This window comes from Puma concolor, chromosome C2, assembly GCF_028749965.1.
Source record: "Puma concolor isolate L17-30 chromosome C2, mPumCon1.1.hap2, whole genome shotgun sequence".
NCBI lineage: Eukaryota > Metazoa > Chordata > Mammalia > Carnivora > Felidae > Puma > Puma concolor.
The window spans coordinates 159,695,602-159,706,439 of NC_141675.1; the positions used below are offsets into that span (position 1 = coordinate 159,695,602).

The 10,838-nt window shown below is 62.1% G+C and overlaps 1 protein-coding gene across 1 annotated transcript; it reads left to right on the top strand.

The window, feature by feature from the left end:
- The first annotated feature begins 2,385 nt into the window (after positions 1 to 2,385).
- LOC147577680 (epididymal-specific lipocalin-6-like) lies at positions 2,386 to 9,894 on the top strand. Its single transcript, XM_086676357.1, has 9 exons — positions 2,386 to 2,475; positions 2,709 to 2,848; positions 5,748 to 5,818; positions 6,103 to 6,213; positions 6,472 to 6,573; positions 6,796 to 6,821; positions 9,009 to 9,152; positions 9,459 to 9,524; positions 9,784 to 9,894. Exons 1-9 carry the CDS (start codon positions 2,386 to 2,388, stop codon positions 9,892 to 9,894), a joined length of 861 nt encoding a protein of 286 aa, XP_086532483.1.
- The last annotated feature ends 944 nt before the right edge of the window (positions 9,895 to 10,838 follow it).

Genomic DNA, 10,838 nt, shown 5'->3' on the forward strand with positions numbered 1-10,838 from the left:
CTTTTTTTTTTAAATTACATCTGGATTTTGATGCAAGTTAGTGTGGCCTATGGGTTTGTAATGGCTTGATTTGCCTCAGCTGCACGGCGTTTCCCAGAATTCCCAGAAGGCGACGGCCTTACAGGGCTTATAGAATGAGCTCCCACAGCGACATGGGGTCAAACTCCTGCCCCAAATCCCTTATTTGTGAATTCATATGCCTCCTGGTGGTTCTGCTTTCAGGAGTGAACTGATGCAATTAGAAAGCCTTTTCCTACATCCATGTGATAGGGAAATTCACCAATGATTTCATTCATTACTCGTGTGGTTCTATTTCCACATTTAGTATCAGATCTTTGATCCATTTGGTGTTTACTCTCGTGCATGAGGTGAATATGTTTCATTTTAATCTTCTTCCAGATGGAAATCCAGTTGCCCTGACAGCATTGATTTACAAACACTGATTTTTTCCTGGGATTTAAGACATCTCCTTTGCAGCACAACCTGTTCAATCTGGCTCAGGAGAGCCTACTGTATATATTTTTTCCCCAAATCTGCATTCCGTAAGATCATTTCGGGCTACCCAGATGTCTTTTTATCTCTACCATGTTTTATGGTTTCCAGCTACATTACGAGAATTTAAAGAACACAGCGTAACGTCAAATGTGGCTCTTACCTTGTTAAGCCAGGTGTTCGTAGCCGTTCTCACAATCTGTGTGGTTCCAATGTGTGTGTCTGCCCCCAGCATTCCTGTTGCCATCCTGACCCCCAACATGATGGCACTGGGAGGTGGGCTTTTGAAAGGTGACAAGGCCATGGGGGTGGAGTTCCCATGAGGGGAATCGGCGCAGCCGGAGCCCCCCACGTCCCCCCACCGTGAGGACAATGAGACGCCCTTGTCCATCCTGCAGGCACAGGCACAGCTGACTGGAACACCCGGCGTCCAGAACTGGGAGAAATCAGTGACTGTTGCCCGTAAGCCGCCCGGTGTGCGCTTTTGTGATGCCAGCCCCAGGGCACTAAGGGAGGCCGCCTGGGGTCCCAATGCAGGAAGCGTCCGTGGGGCTTCTGTTACCTCTTTCTTCTGCTGTGTTTCTCTCCGTTCACCTTAGTCTCCCTGAATGTTTTGTCAGGAATCTCCATGTGAAAAAACAGCAAATAGGATTACTCTGAAGCGTAGGGTGATATTTTTGTCCTTGTGTGTCATCTCCGGCTGCGAGGCGTCAGAGAAGCTGGCAGTCAGGGGCCCTCCTCAGCCACGTTCGAGGCCCGAGGCTCCCCGGGCTCTGGAGCAGTGGGAGCTTAGCTGCACGTTTGTGCCGGGGCTGGCTGGTTTACCTGTGTCCACCTTCCCCACGGGGCTCACCAAGGGCCGGGTGGTGGCTCATCAGGGTCAGTCCTTAGACCTGGCAAGACACGTGGCTTTATCTTTCCTTCACCTTCCGCAACTCACTTGTTTTGGTGTTAGAACCCTTGGAAGCTGACTGGCAAAGCCATTGGAAATGTAGTGTGCCCATTCCACCCCCACCCCTGGGGGATCCTGCCGGCCGCCTCCCCTTGGATTTCAGGGACTCAGACAGATCCAGCCAAGCCCTCTGCCCTCTGCTCCCAGGTAGGGGCTCAGATGATCCAGAGGTGAGAAACCCAGGCCCACAGAGAACTCTCACGGAAACTTGGGGGATGTGCAGCTCCTGGCCCGGGTCATGGAGTACAGAGGTGGGGGGCAGCAGGCCAAGCCTGGCCAGAGAGTGGGCGAGTCCAGACAGGTGGAGCGGAGGGGCAGAAGGAACAGGACGTTCCGGGCTGGCTGCTGACTGTGTGTGGGGGCAGGAGGCCAAGGCCAGCAGAGCAGAATAACGGGTGGTCAGGAGGGAGTGGGAGCTTTTTTTTTTTTTTTTCCTATTTTTAATGATTGAGACAAAAGATCTGAAGTGCAGCTTCTAGAAGAACTGTTTGTGCCTTCCTTCCCTTGGTCTTGACTTTGGCCTGCTGCCAGCCATGGTCAAAGACCAGGGTCTCTGGCCTTCCCAGACTGAGCAAGGGAGAGCGTTGAATCCCCAGTGGTGTCAGTGGTTTGACCGGGGTTAGGATGCCCATTCTGGAACCGCCCAACAGAAAGAAGCAGACAGAAGCAGGGGTCGGCACGGCAGTGTTGACGCTCCCCGGGGCCCAATCCCCATTCTCCAGCGCATCGGGGCAGGGCACAGGGGCCACCACTGAATAATAATGCCACCCCCTCGGGAAATGTCACCACCTTGCAAGGAGACAGGCCAGCGTGGTGTCTTGGTGGTCAGTGGCCGCCCACAGTGACCCACGCAGAGACGTTTGAACGGGTTTACGCGGACCGGAGGGACTGCGCAGCCCTGGGCCCCACGGCAGTTGTGCTGGTGCACAGACTTCCGGAAGATGGGGAGCATCCTGCTCACTGCTCTTCTGACGTTGGTCTCAGTGCCTTGCGCCCAGGCTGTGTGGCTGGGAAGGCTGGACGCGAGGCAGGTAACGGCCCATCCGTTGGTGCCAGCGCTGGCCTCGAGCCCCGTCGGTCCTAGGGGCCCAGGCCCCTCCTGTGGGGCCGCAGTCTCTGGGTTACCTTCCCGGTGCCGGCCCAGACCGGCACCGGCTACAGGGGGACGGGTCAGCCTGAGTCAGGGGCCCTGGACTCCCAGACGAAGAGGACGCCTCAAGGGGCTGGGGGACCGGGCCCCCCTCACCTGCTCCTCTCCTCCCAGCTTCTGGGGTCCTGGTACGTTCTCGCCGTGGCCTCCGGTGAGAAGGGCTTTGCGGTGGAGAAGGCCACGAAGAACATCGAGGGTGTCGTGGTGACCCTTACTGCAGAAAACAATCTGAAAATGCTGTCCTCCAGGCACAGGTGAGCGAGCTGTGCGCTGTGGGCCTGTGTCCCTGGAGAGCAGGTCTGGCGGGCCTCTGGGTGGGATCACGGTGGATGCGGGAGGCCTCTCGGGGCAAGGCCCCCCCTCCGCTGCCGCCTAAACTGGGCTCGCGCGTGGTGTCTCGGAGCCGCTGGTAACCTTCCTCCCACACCCGCGTCTGCCTTCGGGAGCCGTGGGGCCCTGGGTCCCGCTGGGACGGGCCTGGCCGTGGGACGAGCAAGGACAGAGGAGGTCTGGGGTCTGATGGCGGCCCCACTATGTTGGCCCCGCGAGCACACACGGTCACACGCGCCACGGTGTGGGCCACAAGCCGCGTGGCTGGCTGTGTCCCGGTGAGGCTGGTGGAATCAGACATCCAAATCCAGAAGCCAGGCGTCTGGAGAGCCTCAGGCTCTGTGAAAAGCCGCCGGTGACCTAAGGGCCACGTGGGTGGACGTAAGGGCCACGGGGGTGGCCGCGGGGCTGGGATGCCATTCCGGTGTCCGCTCTCTGGTGTGACTGATTAGCAGCCCCTCCTGGTGCTGTCACCTGCACCTCTGGGGACCGCGGCCAGACGCTGGTTTGGAAAGACGGATGGTGCCGAGCCCCGCTCCCCACCAGGACTGCAAGTGGGCCCTCTTACATTGAATTGAATTGAGTTGAGTTGAATTGAATTAATCTGTTGGCCTTTGGATAGGAAGTGCATTTGCATGGCTCAGAAGTCAGAGTCCCCAAAGGTACGCAGAGCGGGTCCTTCCCACCTGCCCAGCCAGCCCGTCCCCTCCCTGCAGGTGACCCATGCTTGTGATTCGTGGCGGCTCCCCCGACACGGGCGGCCATACGCCAGCACACGGGTGTCACTGAGCCACGCACGCCGGGAACCTCTCTGTATCCGTCCACACAGGCTCTGCTCTCTCTTAGCACATTTCCCATTTTATTCTCTTCTGTCTTTATTGAGTTGTTAAAAATTGTGGTAAGATAAATGCAGCACAGAGACGGCCATCTTAACCACTTTCAAGGACACAGTTCGGGGGCGTCAGGCGCATTCACACTGTCGTGCAGCCATCTCCCCGTCTGTCCCCAGAATGTGTTCATCTTCCCAGTGGACTCTGTCCCGTTGTGTGTGGACCCTCCCTTCCCCCAGCCCCACCCTCCTACTCCTCCAGGGCCTCTGGTGAGTGTCCACTCCTACAGGATGTGTCCCCCTGTGACGGGCTGACCTCAGCACGGTGTCCTCCAGCTTCGTCCACGTTGTAGCAGGTGCCGCGATTCCCCTCCTTTTTGAGGCTGACGTCCCGTGGTGTGGCCGGAGCACGTGGCAGCTCCCGCCTCTTGGTTTTGTAAATCACGCTGCCGTGAACGTGGGTGTGTAAGTCTCCCTTCAGATCCTGCTTTCAGTTCTGGGCGCTCGCAGCGGCGGGACTGCGGGGTCACACGCTGATTCCATGTCACATTTTCGGAGGCGCTCTGCTCTGTTTTTTTTTTTTTTAAATATATGAAACTTATTGTCAAATTGGTTTCCATACAACACCCAGTGCTCATCCCAAAATGTGCCCTCCTCGATACCTGTCATCTACCCTCACCTCCCTCCCACCCCCCCATCAGCCCTCAGTTGTTCTCAGTTTTTGAGGGTCTCTTATGCTTTGGCTCTCTCCCACTCTAACCTCTTTTTTTTTTCCTTCACCTCCCCCATGGGTTCCTGTTAAGTTTCTGCTGTGTTTTACAGCTGCGTATTGGTCCAGGAGGCTTTGTGCCAGTGCCCTGCTGCTGGGCAGACGGGGGTCTCCAATCTTTTGCAGTTGGAAACACACTTTGGGGAGTGGGCTCAGGGGTCTACCCGAAGGATAAATCTCTCGGAGTCCCTGTGGCTCCACGTCATACGTGGCCGGTCCCCTGAACTGGCGCCTGCCCTGGGCATTCCCTTACTCTTTTTTCTTTGCCATCTGATGGGCAACAGATGGCCCCGTGTCAACTTTTACGTACCTTCTCTAAGGGCAGGGGCCAGGGGCATCCTGGGACATGTCAACGTGGTTTGTGTGCTTCCTCCCCAACATGGGGCTCAAACTCACAACCCTGAGATCAAGACCTGAGCCGAGATCAAGAGTCGGACGCTTAACCGAATCACCCAGGCTCCCCTGGCTGTTCGTATCTTGGCATATTTTTCTGTTAGGTGTGTTTTTAGTGGTTTGTAAGAACCCTTCAGTTATTTGGAATCTTAGCCTCTCATCTGTGATAAAAATTAGTTGCAAATATAGTTCCCAGTTTGTAATTCCTCTTATAACATTGAGAAAGGTTTTTGTTTGTTTTATTTTTTTAATTTTAATTTTTTAAAGTTTATTTACTTATTTTGAGAGGGAGAGAAATTGTGAGTGAGGGAGGGTCAGAGAGAGAAAGAGGGAGAGAGAGAGAATCCCAAGTAGGTTCCACGCTGTCAGCACAGAGCCTGACACGGGGCTCGATCCCACAAACCATGAGATCATGACCTGAGGCTGAAATCTGGAGTCGGACCCTTAACCGCCTGAGCCCCCCAGGCACCCCAAGACCCCCTGCCTGTCTGTTGTGTCGGTTCACTTTAGGGACTGAGTGGCCCCTTGTGATGCTGGGGCTCCTCACCCAAAATTGCAGAGGGCCCAGCATCTGTCTGAGGCTCATTTCGTGCCCTCGCGCCCCCACCACCCTGGGGAGGGAGCTGATCTGCACTTGGCTCTCGTGTAGCTCATTCCCGAGCCAGGCTGGATTCGCTGGAGAGCGAGGTTTCTGGGTAACGGGGGCCGTCAGAGGAAGCCAGGATCCCCTCTGTGACACGCTGGCGGCAGGCCGGGCCCCGGCGGCAGGACCCTTGTGTCCTGTGGTCTCGACTCTGGACCCTGAGCTGAGGACGGACGGTCTCTTTTCCAGGCTGGAGAGGTGTGACGTGGGCACAGTGTTGCTGCGGAGACAGAACTCTGGATGGGTGTTTGAGAACCCCTGTAAGGCGACAGCCTCCACGGTGTCCCACGGGGTGCAGGGCAGCCTGGGGATGGGCTCGCTCGCCCGGCCAGCACTGCGGGAAGGGGAGGGGATCGGTCACCCCAGACTCCCTCTGTGGTGTGCAGGGGGGTGGCCCTCTGCCCCCGTGGGGACAGGACTGGGGGAGTGTGACCCCGGATGAGTTGGGACAGGCCCTCACCAGCTGGCCATCCGTCACCGGGGACCCGGGGACCACGGGGCTCTGGGGCTCTGAGCTTGCCGGGGGGCCTCTCGTGTCTCCCAGCCCTGGGCGTGTTAGACTACCGGGTACTGGGCACCAACTTCAGGGACTACGCCATCGTCTTCACCCAGCTGGAGTTCAAGGACGAGGCCTTCAGCACCGTGGAGCTCTACAGTGAGTGGCTGAGACCTCGGGCCCGCCCACAAACTCCCTGCCCGGCCGCAGCCACGCTGGCTGTGCGGGAAGCACATCGTCCCAGGGTCCGGGGCCAGAGAGAGGTGCCCGCCGCCCGGGCTGGCCCCTGTGCCCCCAGGGACCCGGCGCCTCGCCATGGCCCTCTCTGCCTGGAGCCTCATCCCTGCGCTCCCCCCGCTGCAGGAGGGGCGGCTGGGGCGTGGGGCACAGGTGTGAGGATCCCCTCCTGCTCCGCAGGCCGCACGGAGCTGGCCAGCCAGGAGGCCGTGCGCCTCTTCACCAGGTGGAGCAGGGGCCTGGGCTTCCTGTCCCAGCAGCAGGCCGCGCTGCAGCGGGACCGTGAGTGTCCCCCGGGGCTGCCCCCATGCCCAAGAACCGGCTCACTTCCGCTGGTCTCGGGGACCCTCCCGGTCTCAGTGAGTCAGGCAGGACTGGGGGGGGGGGGTGGTGGTTAGTTCTTCAAGGAGTCACCTGCTCCCTGCCCGAAGTCAGGCCGACAGGGGAGGCCCCGTCTCGGGTGAGGCTGTGGGCCAGACCTCACGGCTCCTCTTGTCCCCCTAGTCACCTGTGCGCACAAGGCCTTCCAGGTAAGCTGGCCTCCCGAGCATCACCCCGCGTCCTACACCCCAGTGCTCTGCAGCCGTGAAGGGCCAGGGACCCGGGTGGAGGCAGATGCCCCTCGGGGTGAACCTGGGTTCCCCCAGTGCTCTTCCTGGTTTTCAGTGAATGCTTCAGCCTCCAGCGGGGACAGTGCCCACCGTGTCCGGACCAGGCCGGCCAGGCGCTGGCAACCTGCTCAGCCACCTGGGTGCTGGGTGCTGCGCAGGTGCTCCCAGGGACTCTTGCTGCGTTTCCAAATAAAGCGATTCCACAAACCGCTAGAGTTGCCTCTCACTCGTGTGCTGGGCTGGGCTCGGTGTCGAGGGTGGACAGAGATGGACGGGGCCTCCCCTGCCGGACTGACTTGTGGGGCGCGGGCCCCACAGGGAGAGGATAGGGTGCGGTGGGCACACCCCGGCTGAACCACATGGCACAGAGAGCCAGCTCGGGGGCGAGAGGACCGGTCTGCACTTGTGTCCCTCGGCAGAGTCCCTCTGGGTGGGGGGACCCGCGCACACGGGTCTCGGCCAGGGAGTGGGGGCTGGGCCGGAGGCAGCCGCTCCCCGGGGAGGGGTCACACAGCCCCGGGCCGATGGGAGGGTCGTCTGCCCGAGTGAGAGCAGGCCTGCGGTTCGAGTTCGGACAGGGTGCTGGGCCGACGAGGTGGGCACTGGTGCCCACCGGGGTGCTGGGCTGGGGCACCACGGTGTCCGGGGCAGGGCTCTGGGGCAAGGGCAGGGGCCCAGGATTGCAGAGGCCTGGCCTGTGGGGCCTCCTGTGGTCTGGTGGGGCCCTGCCTGAGGTCCTGGCAGAAGCTGGGGTGGGGGCTGCCCATCCCTCACGGTGAGGGGCGGTGCACACCAGGAAGGGGGCAGGCGGGCACATACAGGAGAGTTGCCCGCACACGCACACGCACCCCATGTGCCTGTGCACACACACCGGCTGCCCCCTCTGTCAGAACTGCTCAGGGCAGACCCCCCGTCAGCACCTGCTCAGGGCGACCCTGCGGTCAGGTCCTGCTTCTCACACTCGGATAACCTTATGAAGTGACTCATAGTGACACCAGCTGGCTGTTGTCTCTCTTCCGGGGGTGGGGAGCTACTGTGAGAGGCCCAGGGCTCCCACTGTGAGGAGGGACGGCTCCAGGGGACACGTGGTGACCTGAGGTCGGGGGGCAGTGACCTCGGGAACACGATGGCTTTGTCTTCAGGGGCCTCCCAGGCAGGTGGCACCGACCAGGCTGAGCACCTGGGCTGGCCTTCTGTGCCCGGGGCAGGAGAGGGCCCGAAGCCCCCCGGCCTCCCCATCGGCCCACCCCAGGCCGGCTCAAGGCTCCGGGTTGGTTGGACGGCCACGGCAGGGTCGGTGGGTGGGGAGATTTAAACTCAGTGCCCTGGTGGCCAAAGAGGGAGGCTGAAGATGGGACCGGGGAGGCTGGTGTCCACGCTGGTCCTGGCGCTCGTGCTGGCCATGGGGTCCCGGCCACAGGAACAGCTGCCCAGGGAGGCCCACAGCCTCAACTGGAACAAGGTAAAGCCGTAGGCCTGCTGTCCCCCAAGCCAGGCACCCAGGCCGTGGGGGCCAGGGATCGTCCGTTTAGGAATCGCTCCCTAAAAATCTTCCAAGGGCCTTCCCGGGGCCCTGGGCAGTGCCCTGAGGCTGGCAGGAGTCTCCGGCACAGGCCCCTGCCGGCCCAGTGGGACTGCCCCCCGGCCTCTCCCAGAGCAGCTGCCGGCCACGGGGGTGGGTAGGGCGCAGGGCCCCAGGCAGGTGCACCCAGAGATGCTAGGTGGGCAGAGGTGGAATCAGCAGGACGTGTTCTGGAACGGGGAGCTGGCTGGCAGGTGGAACCCTCCAGCGGGGGTGGCTGTGGGCACAGGCTGAGCGGGCTGTGGCGGTGTCTGGGACGGTGGGTTTGCGGCAGGAAATCAGAGGGATGGGGCCCCCCCGGAGGCCCTGCACGGGAAGGAAGTTACAGCACACGGTTCCCACTGCCCAGCCCCCGCACCCCCAGACAGTCTGGCGTCTGCCCACCAGGGCCCCTAACCAGGGACATGCAGGTCCGGGGGGGCTGGACGCGGGCTGGGTGTCTGGGAGGCATCCCTTGTCCGGTGGGTTCCGGGAGCCTGGCTGGGAGCCTGGGAAGGAGCGCCTTCCCCAGCAGCTCTGTACAGTTTTCAGGGTTCTGGTACATTCTGTCTGTCATCTCCGATGTCTTGCCTGGCAGACACACGAGGAAGCTGGGGGCATCCAGGGTGAAGTTTCACAAAGTGGACCAGCTGAAGGTGTCCTGGCTTTTAGCCGGTGAGTGGAGCAGGGCGGGGGGCCCAGCACAGCCTCCCCAGAGCCCTGGCCACAGCAGCCTGGGGCATCTTCCCGGCCGGGTGGGGGTGCCGGACCCGGATCACCGGGAAAGCCTACAGTGACGGTCCCCACAGCCCTGAAACCCATCACTTCCTGCCCCTAAAATTCAAAAGCCTGATTTGGGGAGAAGCCCCCACGCTACACGCGGTCACTCAACAGGCACTGGGTGTTCGAACTGTTTCCCTTAAGCTGTGGGACCGGTCCCGGTCCAAATTGGGAAATTCCAGAAACGGGCCCCCGCCTGTCCCCCTAGGTCACAGGGGTGCCAGTCACTCATGTTACTTCTTTGGAAAGATGGGAAGAAGGCGATGTTCAGGAACACACGTGCGTATGAGAGCCCAGGGCCGGGAGAGGGAGGCCCGGGGTGGCAGTGCCTCCCCCGCCCGCCGCTTCATCACCCAGACGCGGGACAGGACACCTCTGCCGGCGCCGTCCCCAGCAGCCCCTCCGTCAAAGGGAACCTGGGAGCGGGGGCGGGATGGGCGCTCAGCACTCGGGGCGGTCAGGCGGGCCGAGGCTCCGGGAGCGGGGGGCTCTCGACCCTTCCCACACGCCCCTGCCTAGCTTCTCTCCCACCCGGTGAAGGGGGTGGAGGGTTTCCACGTGCTGTCCACCGACTACAGCTACGTCGTGGTCCACCTGCGCCTGGGCCCCGCCGGCCGGACCGCCAAGATGCTACTGTTCTTAAGGGAGTGACATCTGGGGGGGTGCAGGGGCAGGTAAGGGGGCGACGCAGGGACACAGGCTCAGAGGGAGGTCTCTGCCGCAGCTCGGGCTCCGCGACAGGGCGCCCACGACCGACACCGATCCTCACAGCTCAGGGCGCCGACCCGCTGGGGGTCCGGGGTCTGCAGGCGGCCGCCGTCTCGCTGAGTCAGGTGTTGGGGAGGGGGCTCCGGTCCCTTCCTCTTCTTACCGGGGCACCGATCCTGTCACGAGGACCCCAGCTAACCCTGCGCACCGCCCGAGGCCCCGACCCCGCGCACCATCGCGCTGGGGCTTTGGTGTATGAATCTGGGAGGACGCGGGCAGTCCATACCATGGGTCGCAGCCCTTGCAGGGCTGGCTGGCAGCAGGTGACAGGTGGGTGGGCGGAGCCTGGAGACCACGAGAGCAGGTCTCTGAGTTGGCTGCTGCAGGGGTGAGTGGGGGAGGCCAGTGCAGGGGGGGAGGCCGGAGGAGGAGAGGCCAGGAGTGGGGCTGACCATCCACGGGAGGCTCAGGCCCTGGTGCTGAGGGCAGGACGGGGGAGCTGGGGGCGGGGGGCAGGTGGAGGTGGTGAAGGGAAGGCAGGTGGGAAAGAGGTTCTGTGCTGGGCGGGGGTGGTGCGGAAGGGAGTCGGGTCGGCAAAGGACCCCCTCCAGGCACGGGGCACGCAGGGCACGCACGGGGGCGGGGGGGGGGGGGAGAGGGACGGACTGCGGCCAGAGGGGTTGGGTGAGCAGACGGGGCTACCCGAGCCGGTCTCCACGGCCTCGCTGGGGACACCCGCCCGCCTCGGGGCACAGAGGGGACAGAAGGACATTTCCCCATCACCTGTCTGCCGCCGCCTCCCGTGGCGGCGCCCTCGCGTCTCTGTCCTGCCAGGGCCTGGCGGTGTCTGTGGGGGTCGGGGTGCAGCCCACGCGGCCAAAACTGGT